Source organism: Arvicola amphibius, chromosome 4, assembly GCF_903992535.2.
Source record: "Arvicola amphibius chromosome 4, mArvAmp1.2, whole genome shotgun sequence".
Taxonomy (NCBI): Eukaryota; Metazoa; Chordata; class Mammalia; order Rodentia; family Cricetidae; genus Arvicola; species Arvicola amphibius.
This window is the reverse complement of record NC_052050.1, coordinates 53,306,571-53,332,419: the sequence shown is the minus strand read 5'-3', so window position 1 is coordinate 53,332,419 and position 25,849 is coordinate 53,306,571. Positions and strand designations below refer to the sequence as shown.

At 45.4% G+C, this 25,849-nt stretch overlaps 1 protein-coding gene across 1 annotated transcript in view; it reads right to left on the bottom strand.

Moving 5' to 3' along the window:
- Positions 1-3,223: 3,223 nt before the first annotated feature.
- Positions 3,224-25,849, bottom strand: part of Glp2r (glucagon like peptide 2 receptor) — a 63,788-nt gene continuing 41,162 nt past the window's right edge. The window contains 3 exon segments of the mRNA XM_038329091.2: positions 3,224-3,553; positions 6,167-6,208; positions 18,050-18,188. Coding sequence (XP_038185019.2) covers positions 3,224-3,553; positions 6,167-6,208; positions 18,050-18,188 — 511 coding nt within the window.

Here is a 25,849-nt window from a genome sequence, read left to right as displayed (position 1 = left end):
TGCAGAAAAGAAGAAGAAAAAGAAATAGGATATGTATTTGAATATGAATTCTGGAAATCTAGATACCAAAAACCCTTGCTTCGTTATGCACTTGCTTAATGTCTTTGCTTCTGTTCCTGCCTTGCAAACCAGGGCTGAAGATGGCATAAAAGGTAAGGGGACACCAAAAAAAGTGCCATAGTCAAGATAAATAATACTTTAATGCAACCACTCAACACCAAAAGTACTGATAAAATGAACACATTATCAGCGTTGTAGACGAGGTCATGGTTAGAACCTATGATGGCATCCTGGGGCTTCATCTGCTGCACTCTCACCCCTGCCCTGGTGCTGATAAACTTTATCTTTACAAGTGACCTATGGACTATAGTTAGTGGGTTGGATGTTTTTACATATTGCATTAAGTTACAATTTATTTCATCACTGTGATTTTCATAGGCAACTCACCACCTTAACTGGTTCACTCTATCCTGACAACCAGCCGCCTTGGATGGCTCACCCAGTCCTGGCCTTGTCTTCACATCTTCTTGTAATAAAGAGAGTGGCCAGGTGAGATACGAAGCACAATTAGACTCAAATTTCAGTCTATTATGGGATAAACTTATATAAGGGGATTATCCATGGATACCTTCTGAAGATCACATATAATGGAATATCATGAGTTTCATTTGCTGAGCCCGGCAGCCCTGCTTGAGAAGAACTTGATGTCTAGGGCAGCATACCCTACCATGGACACATATCCCACCCAGGCAACATGCCCCACCATGGACACATACCCCACCCAGGCAACATACCCCACCACGGACACATACCCGGCCCAGGCAACATACCTCACCATGAACATACACACTTTGCCCATTAAAAAAAAAAAAGCAGCACTCCTTGCCATCTGCACAATGTTCGTATAATCAGTTCCTCCCTTAGTCATCCTGCAAGCTCTTGTCTCGCGGCTTCTGTAACTGAGCCTGACCTTGGCTGTCTGACCCTCCTCCATGGGTCAGGTCGAATGCAGCTGACTTCCCACTGGCATGAAGGTCCAATAATTCTGACCGGTATAGGGCCCAGGGCTTCCTGAGCATCCTCAGCAAGTCCACACCCAGCCAGAGTCCTTTCCGCTCACCTGGCTCTTAGCACCTGTCTGGGATGAAGAATTCTTGTCCACGGGACTTGAGTAAAAAAAGGAGCAGATCAGCCTCCTGCAGCAGGAAGCCCGACTATCAGAGGATCAACCAATGGTGAACCAAGAAGGGCATTCCTATCCCTGAGGGATATAGAACAAGAGGGCTGGTAGAAGCTGAGTTCAGAAGAGCAGGAGGAACTGGGAAGAAGAGGACAGAACCAATGATGACATTCAGAAGGCTCCCGGCAGCGGAGGCCAAAGGAAGGACTGCGTGATGATGGATCTTCACAGTCAGCTGCCTGGACTTAGGATTGCCTAGGAGACACACTTTTCACTGTGCCTCAGGACATCTCCAGAGAGGCTTAACTGAGGAGGGGAGAGCCTGAACGTGGGAAGCACTGTCCCCACAGCTGAATAAGACAGCCGAGGAGGGAGAACACCAGCATCCCTCTTTCGCGGTGCCTGACTTCTGGTTTGCCCAGTTTTGTTGCCAGCCTGATGTACAGTCTGGTCATCTTCCTGCCAGACAACAGCTTCTGATCCAAGGAACACCTCCTGGAAGACTTTGCCTCAATGATGCCTGTCTCTTACTAAGTGGATTCTTCAGCCTCAGCTGACCAGAAAGTACAGGCTCAATTCGAAACAGCTCAGACAACCCTGGAAGAGTCTTTGCTTCCTTCTGAAAATTCAGAAGCCAGGCCTTCATTGACTATGCTTCCCTCAACACTCCAACTGTCCGGCTCTCACAGTAACACTCATCCCCCTTTGAGGGTTCGGCGTCTTTTCCCTTTTCCAGCCTGAAGTGCCCAACACATCTACTGTCCTCTTCCAAACAACATGGTCAGGTCTGCTGCAGCAGTAATCCTCTCTCCGGTACCAGTTTCTGTCCTAGCATGCTTTATTTTGCCATGATCAACATCATGACCAAAAACAGCTTGGGGAAGGAAGGGTTTATATGGCTCATATTTCCACATGCGCACTGTGCTGAGTGAAGTCCAGAGGCGGGAACTACGGAGGAATGAAGCTTACTGGCTTGCTCCTCATGGCTCATCCTGCTTTCTTATACAACCCAGGACCACCAACAGTGGGTTAGGCTCTCCCACATCAGTCATTAATCGAGAAAATGCTCCCACAGATCTGCCTCTGGAACAATATGATGGAGGGAAGTTCTCAGATAAGAGTCCCTCTTCCCGGAGATGTCTAGGTTTGTGTCAGCATGCTGACAGACGAGACAGTGGCCAGCCACCTCACGAGCCACCTCATGATCCTGCAGCTCCACGAGAACCCCTCTTCCCACGGTGCCTTCCTCACCTTGATGGACCACACTCTCAAACCAGGAGCCCATATAGCACTTCCTCCCTGAAACCGCTACTTGTCAGGTATTTGTCCGCAGCAACAAGGACAGACACTAACATGCAGTACTGTGACATTCAATCTTCTGTTAACCCCAATGGAACTTGAGATGAAGAAAGGGGGCAAGGCTTGACAGGTGAGGAAGAGAAGAGAAACAGGGGAGAGGCCTTGGGGACAACACGGGGTCACACCCGGTCTGAGGAGAGCGGTATGTCCCCAGTGAGTAGCAAGCACGTAATTAGCTACTCCATCCATCCTGCCCAGGGTTTGCCAAGGGCGAACCTTCCAGAATTTCCTCAGATGCTTGGCAAATGCTTCCAATTCTTAGTCATCATCTCAGACTCGTTCTCTCAGAGTGTTAGCCATGATCCCAGGCCTTGACACTTTAAACTTTTCTGTGGGGTCCCAGTGCACCCTACGCCCAGGAGGCAGCCATCCATGTGCCATGAGGGGGAAGGAGACACTAGCTGGACCCTAATTAATAAGTAATTTCTCTTCATGGCAGGCTCCATTCACTTGAGTTTAGGGCAAGGCCACAGAGACCAGTGGGAAATATACCTGGCAGAGGAGCCGGTAGGGTGACCAGGACAGGAAGAGCTGTGAGCATTACACTCATTTATACAGAGCTTGATGACCCAGGAGAGACTTCACATCAGAATGGGCATAGTGGGCAGGAGGAAGATCCCTGCTCAACAACATCCGGGTCTCTCAGGAGTCCCCCGTTGCAGAGCTGGGGCGATGGACCCTGCCTTATATCTCACTCTCTTCCAGAATCTCCTCCATGGTATTGGCCAGGGTGAAGTCCCCCTCACTGCTCTCAGACAGGCTGCTTCCCCGGGGCCAAGCTCTACGGCCCGGCATAGGCCTAGCCCCCAGCTCCCCCAGGGTCTCAGAGGCCAAGTGTGAGCGGCAGGTTGAGGACTGCAGCTTCCGAAGCGTCTCAGCACTATCTCCCTCTGACAGCTTCTTGGGACATTGCCCCAGGAACCGGAAGTTCTTCCCCAGGACACAGGCTCTGCAGCCACAGTGGCGGCGAGCTAGCAAGAAGCGGCCCCAGAACTTGCGCAGCTCGGCCTTCACCTGCCGGGTGAGACACAGGTGGGGTGATTATCTTGGTGTCCCTGATCGCATGTCCATTCAGCAGGCATTGGTTACACGGCTACTGGCGGCTACCTCGGGGCTACCTTTGGCTTTCGCAGGTGAAGCAGAGCAAAGACAAGAAAGACACACAGGCACAGATGCCGAAGATGCTGTGAGGCAGAAGCCCTAGAGAATGTGGTAAAGGCTGGTAATGAGCACTATAGAAGGTCATGGTCTGGCTCTAAGTTCCTCTGCTGAAAATCAAAATGGAGCCACCCATGCTAAGTTTCTAGTCTACCAAAATAAACTAAAAGAGTTACCAGCCAAATTTGCCCAAAAGGTCAGTTTCGTCTGGTCTAGTAACAAAGGTCCCTCTACCTTAACCCGTCTACAAAAAGGTTTACCTGGAGTAATCTCATGTTCACTAGGTACTTCTCCACATAAATGCATGTGGCTGTCTGTGCTGGATAGTTTTGTTTTTTGGGTTTTTTTTTTTGTGTGTGTGTGTTTTTTTTTGTGGTTTTTTTTTTGTTGTTGTTTGTTTGTTTTTTCGAGACAGGGTTTCCCTGTAGTTTCTAGAGCCTGTCCTGGATCTAGCTCTTGTAGACCAGGCTGGCCTTGAACTCAGAGATACGCCTGCCTCTGCCTCCCGAGTGCTGGGATTAAAGGTGTGTGCCACCACCGCCCGGTTTGTGCTGGATAGTTTTATATCAACTTGACACAAGTTAAACTCATCTGGAACTTCAATTTAAGAAAATGACTCCATAAGATCAGGCTATAAGCCAGCTTGTAGGGCATTTTCTTAATTAATGATTGATGGGAAAGAGCCTAGAGACCATTGTAGGTGGCTGCATCCCTGGGCTGGCGGTCCTGGGTTCTGTAAGAAAGCAGGCCAAGCAACATATGGGGAGCGAGTCTACTGAGCAGCATCCCTCCATGGCCTCTGTATCAGCATCTGCCTCCAGGCTCCTTTCCTGTTTGAGTTCTTGTCCTGATTTCCTGTGGACATGTAAGCCAAACAAACCCTTTCCTCCCCGGCTTGCTTTTTGATCACGTTGTTTCATGGTAGCAACAGAAACCCTCTTCCAAGAAAAAATAATCTCTTTGAAACAATCATTTTTGTTCTTAATTTCTGCTTTCCTTATTCCTTTTCTATCATTAAAACAACCCCCCTCTGCCCTGCTTATTGGAATGTCTAATTTCATAGAGTGGAACACTGCCTGGCTCTGGACTCACAGAACGCCAGTTTAAAATCTTCCACAACTGCTTTCCTTTCTGCCTTTTGATGGGACACAGGAAGTTCGACACTGACACACAGTGTTCAGGTGGGGGCTTTGCATAGTGGCTTTTCATCTGGACCCTGCCTGATGGACAAGGGACTCCCAGGTGGAGACACAGAAACAGCAGCAGGCAAAGTAGAAGCGGGGGTTTGCCGCTGAAACAGTTACATTCTACCAGAAGAGAGAGTGGAAAGGATGGAAGGGGGCTGGAAACGTCTGCATCCTGGCCTCTGTTTCTCACCCCAGGTGTGATAGTTTGGATAAGAATCCTGCATAGAAGGCTTAGTCTCCAGCCCTTGGCCCTATTGGGAGATGGAAGAAACTTAAGATGTGAGGCCTAAGGGAAGGAAGGCAGGAAGTGAGGTCACTGGGGAGGGGCTTAGAACGTGAACTTTCTCTCAGCTCTCTCTCTCTCCCTCTCTCCCTCCCTCCCCTTTCTCCTTCCTCTTCCCTCCTTCCCTCTCTCCCTTTCCCTCCTTCCTTCCCTCCCTCATCCATGAGGTGAGCATCTCATTCTACTATGTGGTCCCATCATTATGAAGTCTCACCACAGGCCTAAAGGTAAGGAGGCCAGGCAAGCAACCATTGACTGAAACCTCTGAATCCATGAGCCAAATAAACCTTTCCTTCCTTGTAAGTTGATTATCTTGAGTGTTTGTTACAGTAACAGACAGCTGACTAGCACACAGGAAACAGAGCACAATAAACATTAAAAAAAACCCATCAGCCGGGCGGTGGTGGCGCACGCCTTTAATCCCAGCACTCGGGAGGCAGAGGCAGGCGGATCTCTGTGAGTTCGAGGCCAGCCTGGTCTACAAGAGCTAGTTCCAGGACAGGCTCTAAAAAAGCTACAGAGAAACCCTGTCTCGAAAACCAAAAAAAAAGAAAAAAGAAAAAAAAAAAACCCATCACTCCCAGATGTTCAGTGTTTACCTTGTGCTGAGTATGCCCAGGGCGCCACGGAACAGGGCCAGCTGTTATTCATATTTAACAGATGAGAAAATTGAAGTCAAATGACTAAGCCACAAATCTTCTAAGTGCTCAGTCAATGTTTAGGTGTGGATTTTTTAGACCCTAAAATCCAAGCTTGTCTCTTCCTTCACATTTTAACCCTTCCATGTCCCCAACAGACCGAGGGCTGAGTTCCGAACTTTGCACACCACCCCGTGAGTCTAAGCTGCCTCCTATTCTCTCTAATGGATGCTCACAACGAAAATTTGTACCAACACATGCCAGGGACAGGTGTGCAATCACACAAACGGAAACCCCCAGGGAGTATAGAATTACAGCCTCCACCTCACCGGAAGCTGGGATGACAGTGTGGGAAACATACCTCTCCATTGGCAAAGCCATACTGCAAGGCCACCAGAAATCCCTGAAACAGAAGGTAGAAGATGTGTCTGAGAATCACCAGCGATGCTCTACAATCCCCGGGAGGAGTATTCTACTAATGTGATGCCTATACAGACTGGAGTCAGCCATGCTGGTTGATGTCTCTTCTTACCCCAACACCCACTATGCACATCGGTCGCCTCCTGGGTGCTTGTGGGTGCCCTTAAGTCCATGGTAATTGACCTTCTGAGACCCTGGGTCATTCACACAGTGGTACAAATACAGGGATGGTCACAGCCCCATTTCTGCTTTGCCATGGTGTTACTGACTAGCTCATTTTTTCCTCCTCCTCTCTTTCTTTGATGTGGGGTCTCACTATGCAGTCCTGGCTGACTTTGAACTCACAGAGATCTGCCTGCATCTGCCTCCCAAGTGCTGCCAACTTGTATTCTTTCCCCTGCCTCATTTCCTAAGCTTATGGCATAGCTATCAGTCATAAGAGTCTCATGTTTTAGGATGGCCATCACCATAATAATTGGCCCGAACAAATTTTGTGACATAATCAAGGTCAATTAGAGCTCTTCCCACTAGAAAGGAGAGGAGATTGAGTTCACTCCCCCATGTCAATAATTATAATTATTGACAGTATAAGCTCAGAGATTCCCATAACAGGGAGAGAGAACCTTCCTGGGCATGAATCCAACAACAGAGACCAGTGATGGTGGGAGACAGATTGCTCGTGGATTGTTTGTGGACCCGCAACCAGTTATGCCTGGTCCTGAAATTTTCATTTATGTGCCTTAATAAACACCCTTTGCTCTTGTCAAGCCATTTCCTTTGAAATGACAGATTATTTTCCTCTGGTCATTTCTCATCTCATTTAGCACAAAATAAACTCCCCTAAGCGTGGAAGGTGTGCAGTGAGCTGGGCTCTGTGCGGCTGACTTCATCTCATGTCCCATTTTCTCTCAGCCACTATAGGCCAGCAACCTTAATGACCCTGAGCCAGAATGTCCCGTGAAAGACTGCCAGACCCTCATCCAAAGGGTGTGGCACATGAAAACAAATCCATACTGTTTCTGTCACCAAACTGTGCACAGCAGACACTTAACGTTTGGACTTGAAATGCTGGAGCTCATATGACTAGTGAGCTTATTCTGGTGGCTCTGGCTGTACTGTTGTAGGTTATTCCTTCAAATTATTATTTTTTAAAGATTTTTAAATTGTGTGTATGTGTGTGTGCACATGTGTGCATGCGTGTGTGTGTGTGTGTGTGTGTGTGTATTTGAACACATTCTCAGGTTCCTGCAATGATCAGAAGAGGGTGTTGGATCCCCTAGAGCTAGAGTTACAGGAGTTTTGAGCCATGCGCTATGGGTGTTGAGACCCAAACTCAAGCCGTCTGCAAGGGCAGCCAGCACTCTGAGCTGCTGAGCCGTCTCCTCAGCTCTCATACTGTTAGCTTAAAATTGGTCCACACCTTGGGAAGTTGTTGATTGCACAGTAAAACATGATCACAGTCATAGAAACAATGATTCCCTCTTCACGTGATAATGGTTATGTATCAATTAATGTTTGAAGGGTCTTGTAGAATACATCCTAGGCCAAGGTGTTTGTGTTCAGAATCTCTGCTTATGTTCAGATTCACTTAGCTAGAAGGCAGTGGAACTCAGGTCACTGTCCTGATTGGTGCTTGGGTCACCCGATTTTGCCTGAAAGGGTGAATCAGGCAGAAGTCGCAACACTTTCAAAGAACTACCAAGTCTCTGATGTCATATACAATCTCTCTACAAAACCTAATTGCAATGGGGGTCAGTGCCATTCAATATGGCTGGGGCCTAAACAAGGGTGTGGATACCACTCAGGTATACCACGGCTCACTTATTCCTCGAGCCCCTTCATACTTTCTGCTTCCTAGGATGCTCTTTCCACAAATGTCTACCAAATTTGGCTTCTTAAAATTCAGATCTCAGCTCAAAATCACCACAAGGAGTTTTTTGCAGGCTGTCCAACGTACTAAGGACTGAAGTTATTGCCATTGGCTACTGCCAGCTCTTCTCTGTATCACACACAGTGAGAGCGGCATCCACATATAGAATTCACTGCCAGATCCCAGCACCTGAAAATACCTGGCACATAATAGAAATGCATTACATATTTATTGAATTAATTAATTAATTAATGAGTTGGGCTTCTCTCACTTGGCATGAAGCGTTTTATCTTGTACAATGTCAAGCTACTTCTAAACTGTGTTGACATCTTACTTTCTATTCTTTTCATAGCTGTTTATAATACATGTCTTGACTTTCCCTAACTGCTGTGGAGATCTGTAGAGTCTGTGCTGTGTGTCTGACATATGGGAACAGGTATGTATGGGGCATGAGCATTGAAGGTTTAAAGGAAAAGTCTCAAAATGCCAGACCCCACAAGGAAAGGGCACATCTCCAACTGAAGGGTCACAAGGATGATTTGACTCTTTCTACATCTGATCTATTTATTCATTTAAGACATGGTCTCACACTGTAGCTCAGGTTGGTCCGAAACTCCTACCTAAGTATCCCAAATCCTGATACTACAGGTATGTGCCACTGTGCCCAGACTTCCTATATCTTTTGACACTGATGAAATATGACCCTGGGAGGATCTTGTCTCTGATCTTCTTTCTCTTCACCTCTGCCAACATGTCCCTCCTGAGTAAGGCCAGGAGGCTCCAAGCTCAGATTCAGCCTGCACGTGTGGTATTTCCCTTTTCTCATGCACCTGGAGAGTCCGTAGCCAAGCTTCTGAGTGGGGGCTTGGTAGCATAGTTCACCTTTTCACACAAGCAATTGAAACAGAGATTGCTGTGGGGTCAAGGGGAAAGTAATAACTGCCTCGAGAATGTGGAATAAGAAGAGCCGGCTTGTAGTGTGTCCAACTCAGCACAAAGGCTAAAATAGGATTCCCTTCTCCGGTTTAGGAACGCCCTGCAGTCTGGCTCCTGCTCCAGATAAAGCAGGTGTGAGCAAGTAGGTCCCACGGAACACATGGTTCTCACATCACATGTCCTCAACATGTGGCAGTTTCTTGACAGCAGGAGGCTGCACAATAAGGGCTTGAGGAGTGACGGGGCCTCCAAGGCAGCTAGGAGATAAAGCTGCTGGGACAAATGCCTGCTCTGACTGATTCCTTTTGTAAAGTCGCTAAGATGGGCCACGTCAATGCCTTTCCTATCCCCATCCTCATCTCTGCTTGCTGAGATGGAGGGGAGCGGTATCCGGTGCACTGAACGGAGGGGAGCCTCTGTCTACAGCCAAGTGCTTTCTGTCTCCACCCTGCTTTAGAACACAAGTCACTGTGAATCCTCATGTTTCTCAGTAGCACGAGCAGGTGAGCAGAGTTTTCGCTGGTGGCTGGATCATGAGCCACTACTCAGTTCCTTTCCAAAGAAGGCGCCAGCATTTCTCCTCATTACACAGGCCATTCCTCACATCAAAACCTGAATCCCGTTTCCCCTCCTCTGGAGTCTGAGAGGACTCTATGACTGTTTACCATCATACTGTGGTAAAGCATCAATCTACTTACTTCCAAACCTCTGCCTTCGAAGTGTGGAGATCCCCTCCTGCTCCCTTTAGAACATTTGCTCTTGGGGTACTGCAAGAATCCAGCTGTTGTGTCATGAGATGCCCAAGACTCACGGAGAAAAATGAAGCTCACTGATCAGTGGTCCTAGCTGAGTTCCAGGCCCACAGGCCACATCAATGTGTAGCCATGTGAACGAGCCATTGAGGATGTTCCACCCTGATCAAGCCTTCAGAAGTTTGCAGGTCCAGCCAAAATTATGTGCATCCAAAAGATCACATCTATGGAGGCTGGACAGCCCAACCCACAGAATCATCAACAATAATAGTGACTACCGCTTTAATCCAGAGGTGGCTCATCACACAAATGGCCAGAGCAGCCTCCGGGTCTAAGGAGTCTGGTAAGTGAAGTTTCCTCCTTTGGTTCCCTGATCTCCGCATAACTGCATGGTCTCTAACATGCCTTAGAGGTGTGATATCAGGAGATTTGGGGTTTACATTAACCAATATGCCAAAAGGCCACTAAATACTACCAACCAAACAGCTAAAGGATTTGTTTGGGCTTTGTTTTTCTCTTTTGGGTTACCTTTTACAGAGGCTTAGAGCCAAGCAACACAGGGAAGTCAAATTACAAACTCTTAGCTTTTGAAATCCCCCGAAAGATTGAAATAAATTAACCATGCCTCAGTGGTGGGGAAAAGTTTGTTGCCAACGGGTCTGACTTCCCAGTTTAAAGCCACAAAGACTCTAACTCCAGGAGGGTAGAAAAGAGCCATTCGGTTGTTGTGCCATGTCCTAGGCTCTGTGTCCTGGGTCACTGGTGAGAATTAAGCGGCAAGCATGCTTTCTCTGTTCTCTGCACAACAACTCAGCACCTGACCTCTCCTGCTGGTAGAGGCCTGAAGAATGTGGTGTAGGAACTTGGTGTCTCCTGGTTGTAATCTTTACAGGATGCCCAGGATTCTCACCATGTACTATGTAACATAGTGGGTACAGGCAGGGCCTTAACTTCTAGGTAAAATTCCCATCTTCAACTTTGTTAGCACATGCACACTCTATGACTCAGCTTTTGGTCTTTTGGGTGGGTATGAGACCTTCTCCCCCACAAGGGTATAAAGACAGTATGTTAATCAAATTGGACAAGCAGGATACAAAAGAAAGTGATTGCCAAACTTTGTCAAAACAAGGCAGGACAGTCCTTTAGAATATCTACTTCATAGAAGTCTGTCAGATATGCTAGGACAGTAGGCCGAAGAAGAATGCCCCAACATTGCAGAGGAACTTTGGGTGACTGTCCAAGCAGCCAGCTGTTTCTGTCATTTCTCATATGCTTGCTTGCTTGCACTTCCTCCGTACTGAGCTAATATTATTTCCTTCTTGGGTCTCTGATAGAGTTGAAGACTTTATAGTTATAGTTTTCCTTGTTACCAGATTAAGAAAAGAAATTTGCTGAAGAGATGTTATTGTGTATGACTGAGAGACATTAAAAGATAGTTTTGGTAATGCAAGTTAGAATAGAAAGTGAATAGATACAACTTTTTAGACTCATCAGGACAGGATAGATATGGAGTATATTCTCTGAATTTGTCAATTTTTAATGGATTAAACATTGTTGATATATTTATTGCCTGTGTGTGTTGTATATACTTCTTATGCCTACTCTATATAGCTTTTTATATTAATTACATCCTTTTTATTTTAGACAAAAAAGGAGGAAATGTGGTGATATTTTGTTTGTACTCTAACAAATAAAGCTTACCTGGATATCACAGTGCAAAGTTAGCAATTAGTTAACCACAGATGCCAGACAGGGGTGGCATACACCTTTAATTCTGGCACTTGGAAGGAGGAGGCAGGAAAATCAGGAACTCAAGGCCACACTAGGCTACATGAGATTTAGCCAGGCTAAAAGAGACACAGAGCCACATCTTTGATCCCAGCACTTGGGAGGTAGAGACAGGAAGTGATTTGGCAGGAAGAGACAGGAGGTCAGCCCTAATTGGTCTGATAGTTTTTAGAGGTAAAAACTCGCTAGTGGCTGCTCTGTTTCTCTGATCTTTCAGCTTTCACCCTCGATATCTGACTCTGGGTTTTTATTATTAAAAGCAAGTAGAGATTCTCCAGCCATATGCAGAGGAAGCAAGATGAGAATGACTCACTGAGAAAAGGAAATGAGAAGTTGTGGATTCATTATGGGTTAAGAAAGATCAGGTTTGATCAAGGAAGACCCTGTAAAAAATCTCTGATAGGAGCAGATGGCCCAGATAATCCAATGCTCCGAGTGCCTCTGTTGTAGTTTCTTCTGAGTTCTATACCCAGAATGGTTCAAGACCAGAATACAACTCTCAGCAACTGCACCAGTGCCTTCCTTCATGCTTTCATGCTCCCCACCATAAAGATAATGGACTGAACCTCTGAAACTAGCCCTCAGGAATGAGAAGTTTGAGTAGCAATGTGATTGGCGGGCCAGGCTGCCAGGAGGAGAAGCTGGAGTGACAGCAGTGGCCTCCAGAAATCATCTGACCACCAGAGAAAACGAGACATTCCATGACAAAAACAGATTTAATCAATACCTATCTATAAATCCAGCCCTACAGAAAGTACTAGAAGGAAAACTCTAATCCAAGGAAGTTAGCTACACTCACACAAACAAAGGCAATAGATAAGCCCGCACCAGCAAGTCTCAAAGAAGAAACATACACACACACAACACCACCAAAAACAAAAATAACAGGAACTAGTAATCACTGATCATTAATATTCCTTAATATCAATGAACTCAATTCACCTATAAAAAGACACAGGCTAACAGATAGGATATGAAACAAAATCCATCCTTCTGCTGCATATAAGAAACACACCTCAACTACAAAGACAGACATTACCTCAGAGTAAAGGGTTGGAAAAGATTTTCCAATCAAATGGACCTAAGAAACAAGCTAGCATTGCTATCCTAATATCTAACAAAATAGACTTCAAACTAAAATTAAACAAAAGAAATGAAGAAAGTCATTTCATATTCATCACAGGAAAAATCCATTGAGATGAAGCCTCAATTCTGAACACCTATGTCCCCAATACAAGGGCACCCTCATTTGTTAAAAAAAAAAAAAAGCATTACTAAAGTTTAAATCGCATATCATGCCACACACACTAATAATGAGAGACATCAACACCCCATTGTCACCACTGGACAGGTCTGCCAGACAGAAACTTAACAGGGAAATAAGGGAACTAGGAAATGTTACTACTCAAATGGGCTTAATGGATATCTATAGAACATTTCACCCAATAGAATATATCTTCTTCTCAGCACCTCACGGATCCTTCTCCGACATACTTGGTAACAAAGAAATAGCAACAAATACAAAAAAAAAAAAACTGAAATAACCCCCTGTGTCTTATCGGACCATCATGGCTTAAAGTTAAAACTCAACAACACTTATTGCAGAAAGCCCACAAACTCATGGAAACTGAGCAATGATCAACTGAATCACCACTGGGTCAAGGAAGAAGTAAAAAAAAAATTAAAGACTTCCTAAAATTCAATGATAATGACTGCACAATATACCCAAATTTATGGGACACAATGAAAGCAGTACTAAGAAGAAAGTTCATAGCAATAAATGTCTACATAAAGAAGCTGGAAAAATACCACATTAGAAAATTAACAGAATACCCGAAAGACCTAGGACAAAAAGAAGAAAACTCACCCAGGAGGAGTAGATGGTGGGAATTTATCAAACTGAAAGCTGAAATGAACAAAATACAAACAAAAAACAAAACAAAACAAAGAATCAATGAGACAAAGAGTTGGTTCTTCAAGAAAATCAACAAAATAGACAAACCTTTATCCAAACTAACCAAAAGGCAGAGAGAGAATGTCCAAATTAACAAAATCAGAAATGAAAGAAGGGACACAACAACAGATAAGGAGGAAATCAAGATTATCAGGTCATACTTCAAAAACCTGTACTCCACAAAATTGGAAAACTTAAAGGAAATGGACAATTTTCTGGATAAATATTATATATCAAAATTAAATCAAGACCAGATAAGCAAATTAAATAGCCTTACAACCACTAAGGAAATAGAAACAGTCATCAAAAGTATCCGAACCAAAAAAAGCCCAGGACCAGATGGTTTCAGCACAGAATTCTACCAGATTTTCAAAGAAGAACTAGTACCAATACTCTACAAATTGTTTCACATGATAGAAACAGAAGGAACATTGCTAAACTCTTTTTATGAGGCTACAGTTACCCTGATACCCAAACAACACAAAGACACTACTAAGAAAGGGAATTACAGACCAGTCTCCCCCATGAACATTGATGCAAAACTATTCAATAAAATACTGTCAAACCAAATCCAAGAACACATCAGAAAAATCATCACCATGACCAAGCAGGCATCATCCCAGAGATGCATATGAAAATCTATTAATGTAATCCACCATACAAACAAACTGAAAGAAAAAAATTCACAAGATCATCTTATTAGATGCTTGGAAAGTTTTTAACAAAATTCAACATCCCTTTATGATAATGGAAAGAGCAGGGATACAAGGAACATACCTAAACATAATAAAGGCTATATACAGCAAGCAAACAGCCAGCATCAAGCTAAATGGAGAGAATCTCAAAGCAATCCCACTGAAATCAGGAACAAGACAAGGCTGTCCACTCTCTTTATGTCTATTCAATATAGTACTTAAAGTTCTAGCTAGACCAATAAGACAATAAATATATATATATATATATCAATTAAAAACAATAAAAAAAGACCTAGTAGAATTTGCCCTACATCATAGTGCCCCACTGACTTTGGGCATCTTGACTCCTAGGTCCCTGAATGTAGACCTTTGTTTTATGTGACTTCCATAGATTCAAGCTCTTCACCAAAGTTTTCAAACCTTCTTTCTCCACAGTTTCCCTCTCACTTCTTGTCTCACCTTTCTTTGGAATCCCCAAGGATATACATTGCTGTCTGGAGCATCACATGAGTTCCCAAGCTCTGTTCATTTCTTTACTGTTTTCTTTCTGTGATTCAGAGCAGATCATCTCATCAGGCCTCTCCTGAAGTTCATTCTGTTTTGTTTCTGCTGCCTTAAATCTCAGAGGACACTGTTCTAATAATATTTCCATTCTAAACATCCTACTTTTTACTGATTTTTTTCTCCCTGAGTATGAATCACACCTTTCTGTTTCTTTGTCTATCTTGCAACTTAAGATCCCAAAATGAACGCCAGTTGTTGTGTATTTTTTCTTGCAAGAAGGGCAGATCACAAAAGGTATCAGTCTATACCCCCAGGCTGACTTAGCTTTCACTATGTAGAGTAGGCTAACCCCAAACTCATAACACTCCTCCTTCTGTGGCCTCCTGAGTGCTGAAATTGTCAGTGTACTTCTTGGCCCTCAGTAAGGTTTTAGACAAAGAAACATTTTTAAAATGTAGGTTCTTCGGCTCATGAGATGGCTTAATGGTTAAGAATGCTTCCTGCATGCCAGGCAGTGGTGGCACACACCTTTAATCTCGGCACTCAGGAGGCAGAGGTAGACTGATCTCTGTGAGTTCGAGGCCAGCCTCATCTACAAGAGCTAGTTCCAAGACAGTCAGGGCTGTCTCAAAAAAGAAAAACAAGAAGACTAGGGTTCATTTCCCAGAATCTCCATCATGAGATGTACAATTGTCTGTTGTTGAATATAATTTTAAGATGTGTTAATCTGTTTATGCTGTGGAACATTTGTTTAATTATGCAAAAATGTATTACAGTCTTTTGTGTTGCGTTTGTTTAACTCTGTAAGGCTGTTCTACTTTGCCTATCCAAAACACCTGATTGGTCAGAGAAAGAACTGAACGACCAATAACAGGAAGAGGAAAGGATAGGTGGGGCTGGCACGCAGACAGAATAAATAGGAAGAGAAATCTGGGGAGAGAAGATCAAGATACAAGAAAAGGAGAAAGAGAGAAAGACATCAGGGCCCAGCTACACAGCAAGCCACAGAGTAAGAAGTAAGAAAGGTATACAGAAATAGAGAAAGGTAAAAGTTAAGAGGCAAAAGATAGAGGGATAATTTAGGAAAATCTGGCCAAAAAATAAGCCAAGATAAGGCCTGGCATTCATAAGAAAGAATTAAGTGTCCATGTGTTTATTTGGGAGCTGGGTGGCAGGTCCCCCAAGGAATAAAGACCAAACAAAGAGTAAAGAACAAAAAGAACCAACTACAGCCTGTAACTCTAGATCCAGAGTATCTGATGCTTTCTGGTCTATGGACACGTGCACACACATGGTGTATGTGGGTTCATGCAAGTTTATATCTATATCTATATATGTTTTTTAACCTATTAAAATAATGGGTTCTTATCTGTAAGTCAAATCCCCTGACCCTGTGTATATTAGCTGAACAATGAGACAGTGACTGGTCAGAAATTACATTTAGCCACCTCATGCTGTTAGGTCCCCATAGACTCCCAAGAGACCTGTGTCACTGGAGAACACACTCCAGGTTCAGACAGTGTACAGGTAGGTATTCCACAGCCTTTCTTTCCAGGTCCTCTCATGCCCCCGCACCACTATTGTGAAGGAACTCAGATCCATCCTCAATCTGATCTCGATTGAGGATGTCTGCGAACTTGGGCATGTGTACAATCTATTAGTCATCCTGAGAGATGGAGGGGAGTTCATCACAGCAACCTCTTTCTCACATCTCCCGATTAAAGTTCTGGGAAATCTTATTTCTTGCCCTGAATAGGACTGTACTATCTGTGATTGTAATTGGTCTCCCTGATCCTTTGCCTTAGGTCTCCTTGTGGCTGTTCAACGCCCAAGCCTGTGGTTTTCCTGCTTTCATCCCAATCTAAATGACACTGCCTCCTGCAGGAAAGCCACTAACTCTCACAGGATCACCCCACTGATGAGTAGGGTACATAGATTTAAAAAAGTAATTGAAACAGTGGCAGCCTCCTGATGTCCCTATTCTGTTTCGGTAATCTTTCTGAAACAAGCCCTGATCTTGGTAGATTGCTAGTGTCCTAAAATGCTTACTGCTGACAGTTGTCCTGGCAACTTCAGTCCAGTTCCATTCCTCCCCTTCACTCTAGGCCAGGGTGAAACTTACTTTACACTACAGGTTTTTTGGGGGGTTTTTTTGTTGTTGTTCTTTTTGTGAATTCTCTCTTTGTGTGTGGGAATAATGATATAATTACATCATTTCTCCCTTCCTTTTCCTCTCTCCAAACCCTCCTATATACCCCTCCTCACTCTCTTTCAAATTCACAGCCTCTTTTTTCATTTGGCTATGCCTATACTGTTACCCAAGGTCTGTTGTCTCAGTGGCCTTTGCTCCGGAGCCATGCTTCTCTGCACCCACGCCCCTCTTCAGTCTCACCCTCCTTCATTCTAGGCCAGGCCAGTGGCTTGCTTTAAACTGCAGAATGCAGTGGAATCAAGATGTCAGCTTCAAGCTTACGCACTTAAAACCCCCAGCGCCCCCCCCTCCACATTCCCGAAGCTCTTAAGAGACTTGAGCTGCCACATAAAAAGCCATCACCCTGTGGAGAAGCCACAAGGAGTGAGCACAAGGAAAGCACAAGACCCTCAGACCAAATGGAAGGAAGAAACATAAGTTGATAGTAAAAAATGAGGTCCCAGGAATTCAACCTAAATGAAGCCAGCCCCAGCTCAGGCTGTCTGTAGATGTGTAAAGAAGCCAGGCAGCCCCAGCAGGCTTCACCAGGCCAAAGCTTTGCCATCCCATCCCATGTCCTATCTGGATGCCTGTCTTCCAAAGCCATGAGAAAGAATAAAATTGAGGGTCATGCTAAGCTGTCAGTTCGTAGGTAGTTAGTGGGTTAACCATTACATCCAGGTAACCAGGGCTGAACTGTTTCTAGTTTTGGTGCACACACATCTGTCCGGATTAAAAGACTCCTGATCTGGACTCTTTACTCCCTGCCCCAATGGCGTGGTGTGCTGTGTGCATGCATGTCACAAGATGCATGGAAAAGGTTTGATTTGTACAATGTTCCTCAGATATCACAGCAATAAATAGACCCTTAATAAGAGGCTTCATGTTGACACAGTTAATACAATCATGAGTCACAGTCCAGGAACAAGACTGATTATCCCTTTGGAGTCACTGAATCATGCTGGCAGGACCCAGACAGCACTTCCCCATCGGTCCACCCTTCTAACATCACAGCTCCTCACCAGTAAAGCCTGCTGACACTAGGGAACTGCGCTGGTCCACAGCTGTCCTCAATGCTGTTTGGACCCTGCGGACTTTTCTTCTCCGAGCCAAGGCATCGGTCAGGTTACTTACATGGAAGGAGCTCAGTGTCAGCTGGATGAAGAGTCGAATAAGTTTTGAAAATCCTTCAAGTTGGTCATCAGTGATGAAAGAGAAGAGGACCTCATGAACCCCCAGTAAAGGAATGAGGAGCAGCGTGGACTTTGCCAATCTGCAAATGACACCAAAGTAGCTGTGGTAAGGGTCTCGCTGGGACTAGGCAACATTTACTGCCCTGCTGTGCACATCTGTAAATCTCCCACTCTTTAACAGCTGGTTTAACCTTTGTGACCTTCCTCACTCTTGTATCCCTGCACATAGCAGATATTCAGGGAGCATTTACAGAGTAAATAAAGGAATCATCCCCCACAGGATATCAAGGCTCCAGATACTGATGTGTCTGACGGATAATCCACTTCCGTGCTAGAAGCTGCCACCCTTAGATACCACCCAAGTTTTCCTAGTAGGTGACTTCCAATGTCAACCTCAGAAGGGAAAGAAAATAAGCTACCCAGGGCCACACAGACACCAAGGGGCTGTTCCTGTCCCTGAACACCAGGCTTCATACTCCAAACTGGGCTTTAGCATTGCCCTTAGCTGCCCCTCACTCTTGTGACAGTGAGCGCTGCAGGAAGTGGAAAACTGATCTTCCTCATAAAGTACGCGGCGTGGAGGTTGGCGGTTGTTTACTGTCTACACACAAAAAGGACAAACTTTCCTTTGTACCACCCAAGAGCGAAGTGCACAGCTGGAGTCCACGTGCTCCAAACTGGTGAATCCCAAGCACTGCTGGCTATTCAAATTCCTTCCAAAACCTTTAAGATATATGCAGCGGGTCCTTTGCATGTGTAGGTTCTGCTCTGGAGGATCCAACCAACTGTAGATTGATTGGCACCATTTCTTCAACTGGGTCTCTATTGAGCATGCACAGATCTGTTTCCTTATCATTTATCTAGACATTGCAACTATTTACACAACGTTCACACTGCTTTGTGTACTCGACATAATCCAGAGATGGTTTAAAGCATCTGGAAGGAGCAAAAAGATAGATGAGCGGTTGAGAATGCTTCCTCTTCTTCCATGGGACCCCAGCTCTATTCCCTGCATCCACATCAGGTAGCTCACAACCACCTGAAACTCCAGCTCCTTCCTCCGGCTTCCACGGGCACCTGCACACACCTGACATGCACCCACATAGATGTAGATGTATATACATCATACCTAAACAAAAATAAATTTTACAAAAAGTGTACGGAAGATGTACAAACACTTAAAGGATATCAGCGCCTCAGGTGGGTTATGGAATAGATCTCCATGTCCATCAAAGAGCATCTTTCTGGGTCCCAGCGTGGACACCCTGAGGCCAAACTTCTGGAGGCTGTTCCCTGAGAGTGTGAAGTCTTACAGAACTTCACAGGGGACTCTGAGAAGTTGAGGAGCCTGGGAACAACCTCGCTTCACCACTGTTCTGTTTCGTGATTTGAAGCTCACCGAATTAGCAAAGGTGACTCATTAGCAAAGGAGAAAAACGAAACTGGTGTCTAATCCACACTGGAAAAGCAGAGCTTAATTGTAAGGTGTTTTTCACTCAAGTACTTAGAGAGCCAGAGTAGGATAGGAGGAAGCCCACCCCCAACACACACACACACACACACACACACACACACACACACAAAGATGTAGAAAGTCAATACAGTCAGCAGTCCATATGCCATTTTTCCAAAAGATTGAACTCTATTCTGTGTCTGTGTGATGCACTCAAATGCATTGGTATCCATGCAGCAAAACACTTTTCTTTAGAGCCGTCACACAGGAAGGACTCCGCCTGCTCCTGTGGGTCAGATGTCCCCAGAGCCTTGTCAAGGGAACTAGGGAGGTGAATAACAGACCCTGGTATCTGCTTTTCCCAAAGGGAGCTCAGATCTACTTCTGCCCCCGCACCCACCCACATGGGAGTCACTTAGGAAAGAATATTTCCAGGGAGAATTTTTTTTTTCTTTTCCTTTTTTTGGTTGCTGAGGCTTGAGACCAGGGCTTCACGTGTGCTGAGCACATGACTCTATCACCGAGCTACATGCCCTGGGCCTCAGGGTTATTTTGTTGATTTGAATGTCCTAGAAAGTTTTTAGACCCCTTTGGCTCAAAGATTGCCAAACAAAAAGCAAAGATTGAGAGCTGACCTGAATACTCCTTGGCTTAGGTCATAGAGTTATTTTTACTATAGGATCCATCTTTAGTAAAGAGATGTAAGCGAGGATGCTCAAGTTTTAATCTTTTAAAAACTGGAACTATCTGATGACACAGGCCCCAAACTCCTGCTTGGCAATTAGCTACAGCTGGTGATTCTCCCTTTCGACTCTAAAGTTTAGAGGGAACCTGCAGTCTCCCGCCTCCTCACGGCCTGCACTCTTCATGTCACTTGCTCTGCACTGGCAAGAGTCTGAACTTGTGACTCTTTACTCTGTGTTATCTGGATTAATAACACACATTAACATACTTATGTGCAGACCCATGTCTCATAAGACATATTATGGAAATTTTGAGTTTTAGTTGTTTTTTTTTAAAATTGTGTGTGTGTGTGTGTGTGTGTGTGTGTGTGTGTGTTTGCACGTGAGCATAGGTGCCTGTGGATGCCGGAAGCATCTGATCGTCCACTTACAGGTAGATGTGAGCCATATAACATTGGTTCTAGTAACCAAACAGGTCCTCTGCGAGTGTAATATGTGTTCTTAAACACAGAGCCATCTCTCTGGCCCAATTATGGGTTTTTAAAGAACACTTTAACTTTGGAATGACTTTACTTCTACAGAATGGCATCAAAGAGAACACAGAGGGCTTCCACATCCCCTTCCCTCCATTTCCCTAGTGTTCACAGATGGTGAGGCCATAGTCTATCCGCCAACACCAGGAAGCCAGCCTTGGAACCAGACTAGGATAAATTCTAGACGTTATATTTTACCTGCTTTCCATTTCCATCCTGTCCATAGCCAGGATCCAGGCAAACATCCCTATCCAATGGCATATTGGGCCACTTTTGTCACTGCCAGTCCTCTGGGTAGACAGAGGCTGTAACCCGCACTGCTCATGCCTTTCTAATGTCTCCTTAGACAAAAGGACAATTTGTGTCCCAGCCCAGACGAAAGCCATAAATAGTCACAGACGTTCACTCTTACAGACTGCGTGTGCTTCTTTTCCACCCATAGCCACTTGTTTATTTAAATGGCACAGTTTGTTGCAGTCATGTAAGTATTCAACAAATATGTATTAGCTCATCTTCTCTGGATACATGAGTGGGTACAGAAGGAGTGGGGAGCTCAGACTAAGGGCAGTAGGACACAGGGACAGCACATGGGGCAGGGCTCAAATAACCATGTCACCAACCACTTGGTGAGGCCTTGGGCAAATTCTTCAACCTCTTTGTCCATTAGTTTCCTCATTTATAGAAAAACGATTACACAAATAGTATAATAATATAATAGTATAGTATAATATATATAGTATAATATATAATATAATAATATAATAGTATAATAACAGTAGTATTGACTGGGTAGGGTCCTTATAAGGATTAGACAGTTAATGCTGTGTGTTTGTGTATTTATGTGTGTGTGTGTGTGTGTGTCTGTCTGTCTGTCTGTCTGTCTGTGTCTGGTTTTTTTCCTCAATTGTTTTCTACCTTCTTTGTTGAGATATTGTCTCTCACTGAGTCTGGAACTCACCAATTCAGCTGGATGGGCAGGCCAGTAACCTCTAAAGATCTTATTGTCTCTACCTCCCCGGATTTGCACACAAGGGCTGGGAATTCACACCTGGGTTCTCACACTTGTGCAGTAAGCACTTTCCTGATCAAACAATCCCCCAGGCCCATTTTTACTTAAAATTTTGATAAAGGGTCTTGCGAAGTCGTCCAGGCTAGTCTGGAACTCACTCTGCAGCTCATGCTAGCCTTGAACTTGCAGTCCTTCTGCCTCAGCCTCCCCTGGAGCTAGGATGACAGGCCTGTGCCACCATGCTCAGCTGCCATCATTTTTTTTAAAAAAGTGCCTTAAAATAGCTGGTTTAGTCTGCGCTTCATCGCTCTGATGGGCATTTGTAAGAGAGGAGGAGAGACTTGTTTCGGGGTCACACTTCCAGAGGCTTACGCCATGCTCACTTGACCACTTTTAGTGTGTGTGGAGGGGCTGTGTGGAGACATCAAAGCATGGAGGGAAGGACATGACCCACAAAGTTGCACACCTCATGCTGACCAGCAGGCAAAGAGAAAGCGGAAGAGACCAGCTGCCAATTACCCCTTCCAGGAAACCATTTCCTTCTACTAGGCTCCACCTTCCAAACATTCTACACCCTGTCCCCAGATAGTGCCACAAGCTGGAGGCCAAATCTTTGACCCAAGCACTCTTAAGTTACACTGAAGACCCTGGCAGGGCAGGTGCTATAGCTCCAATGATTCTTGTCAGTTTAGCTTCCGTTCGTGACGTCACTGGTCTGTTGCTGATGGGGTTCAGAGTGGGATAAGCTGAAGGGACTGGGTAACACTGCCGAAGTGAAAGATCATTGTGCCTTTGCCTTCATTCTCCTGGAGCACTGCATGTAACCTAGGAAGGATTTTCCGAGCTCTTCCTGAAGCAGGCCCTGAGAGCCTCCTTGGAGAGGTGCCTGCCCCATTCCCACAGGAAAGGAGTAGCCTTATTAGTGAAGATGTCAGGCCACAGAGAAGCATGTGAACTCATGGTTCTTACCACATCCCCAGTCTATTACTACCAGACCACACCCCATTTGTCTCTTCAGGACTGCCTGTACCTTACCAAACCTAACATTAAAATAACAAATTTGATCACTTCTTTGTGCCTTCATGGCCTTGCGAAAGCTCCCGTGATGCACAAAACTTCTGTTTGCCTCTGTTTCATGTTAATCATCTAATCCATACATTTTTTTTCAACCTAAGCCGAGGTCTCTATGAGTCTAAGTTAAACCTTCCCTCTCTCATGCTGACCATCAAACACTCCTTTCAGAAAAGAGAATGGGGTGAGCTATGTGAAGAAATGCTTTTCCCCTATAAATTCATTGTGAGCTCAGGCTGCATATGTCACACAGAGAGCAAAAGCATTAATAAAGGGAAAGAAAGCTGTCTCCCTACTGGAGACCACAGAGAATGGTGATGGGGGAAGGGGCTCAGGGTCTGTCAGCCTGTGAGGACGTGCACACCCTTGACCCTTGCTGCAGTTTACCCTCAAGTCAGATAGTAGAGCCATTTATTGTTTCCTTTACCTGAGGGTGGAGGCCCATGGGGAAAGCTAAGAAGACAGACGGATCTCTTGCTTCTAGAAATTTGCCTCTTGGGTGAGATCTACATGTGTTTAATTTAAACCTTCCTAGTACAGACTCCTGGAAAGGGGCCGATGCTCGCTCGAGCACTGCATTCTGAGGTTCTCGAAATCTCAGAAGGCTGAAGACAGCCTCAAATCTACTAGACTTTAGGGACATGCACTGGCACCATGGCCCTCTCTCTGGGGGCTTTCACAGAAAAATTAACATTTAGGGGGCATGGAAGAGGGTAGTGTAAGAGGGCGGGCATGGTGATACCTGCTGATTTAACAGCTACCATGGCTTACCAAGAGCAGAATGGGCAAACGGGCTCACAAATCCTGCAGGGCTCTCCAGCTCAGAGAGCGTAGTGAGAGAGCATGTCTGTGTCTTCAGAGACAAGTCCCACAGTCGGCAAACAAGTAGGATCACGCCAACCAACTGGGTTATGCTCTCCATGGGAAAACGGTGAGTCAGTAGAAAAGACATGGCCAACCAAAATGGCAGAGAAAAGCACCAAAGGAGGATGTTTTCAGATCTTATCCCATTGACTCTGTGGAAGCTAACTGGAGAAATGAACCCCCTCCCAAAGAGTAGCTGAGAGTAGGGGCTGGGAGGGGATTCTTGGGTACCTGCCAACACCTCTGCTGTATTCTGACACTGTGCTCACCAAACACTACTCTGGCAACCTCTGGATTTGTGGGTCTTTTTCGAGACCAGAAAACCTTATGAAGCACTTGAGGACTTGTAGAGAAACACCCTCCCCTCATCACTACCTTCCACAGACTTCAAAAATGCACAACAGTCTGGTAGCTAACTTCCCAAGGAGAGACCTCTCCCCACCCCCCGCGCTTCTACCTTTGGGTAGACCCACACCAAGGTTCTTCTCAAACATTTTTCTCAAACAAGGGTGGGAAGAGGAAAAGGCAGATGCCATACAGATTGCAAATGTCAGCCAAAGTTATTCTATCTCCCTCAAAAGCATCCCTCTTTGGTCATTGCCCAGCCATGTGGTTTTTCCCAGTGCTTTAACTTACCCTTCCCCAGATCAGTGCCACGCAGCAAGCTACATAGAAACACATTCACCATGGTTCTAGAAGGAAGCTCCATGTGCTAGTCACTAGAGCATCAGATCAGTGGTCCTCTGCCCTGACTGTCTATCAGACTCTCTGGGGGAAGTCTCTAAGAAGTTCGCATGGTAAGACTCTATCCCACATGTTCTGAGTGAACCACCCAGGGGTGGGTCCCACAAGGCTGTGTTTAGAACCAGCTCTCAGCAGATGCTCATAGCAGCTAAACTGGGCAGCTGTTAGGAGTGAGTCACTGAGGGTCTAGAGCATGGGGATATGTCCAGGGAAATTTGGTGGACTTTGTCATGGGTGCAAAGCCATAGGTGTCAGTCTCATGGGACCATGGGATGTATGCTGGCTAGTTTTAAGACAACTTGACATAAGTCAGGTTCATTTGGAAAGAAGGAATCTCAACTGAGAATACACCCCCACCAGACTGGCTCATGGGCAGGCATCATTTTTGATTGATGATTGATGTGGGAGGACCCAGCTCATTGTTGGTGGAGCTATTCTGAAGCTGGTGGTTCTGGGTGCTATAATACAGCAAGGTGAGCAAGCCATGAGGAACCAGCCAGTGAGAAGCCCTCTTCCATGGCCTCTGCATCAGTTCCTGCCTCTTGAGTCCTGCCTTGAGATTCTGCCCTCCGCCCTGACTTTCCCAGATGATGAGCAACAGCTACAAGATGAGATAAACCATTTCTCCCCAAGTTGCCTTGGCCATGGTGTGTTACCAAGGTTACAGGACCTCTAGCTAGAACAGAACTCACCTTTCTCTACTTCTGTCTCCTACATGTCTTTGCCTCTGTCATTTCTGGAGGTACCCTGGTGGTCATAGCATTTGCATGTCGTGGGGGGCACTCCTTGAGTGGACTCTGGCAGCTCTGCCCCCTTGTTCTTAGAGTTCCACCCTGCGAACAGTGGTGTGAGGAGGCTGAACCTTGGGAAACAGGCCAAAGAGGATGCCTGGCCACTTGGAGTCTGGACCAGAGGCGCCAGGAGAGATAGCATGACTCCCTGGGGCCCAGACCAGGCCAGTTCCCCAGGGGTAAGGGTTTCTGCCAAATGTTTGAATGAAAGCCCTAAGGAGCGATTACAGTATATATATATGCTCTTTCCTGGACTGGGTAGGCTTACTGTTCTAGATCTGTTAGAATAAGTCTTGAGACGATGGGCTCAGGGTCTGGGTCTAGAGCAAATGCTGCCCTCCGTATCTGATTAAACTGTCTGCCCATAAACAATGCCCTTCAGCTGTTATAATTTATAGGAGATGGGCCTGCCACAACACTCCCATTTTAGACACCAGAAAACAGACCACAGCGGCTGAGCTTACTTAGGGTTAGCGAGGGAGCCCGGATGTGTGGCCAGCCCTTCCCTCCTGTCTGCTCCATGTCATCCTTAATGTAGCACACATGCTCCTAAGCATGGTGGAGCTCATGTCATACTCCCCTTTCGTCCAAGC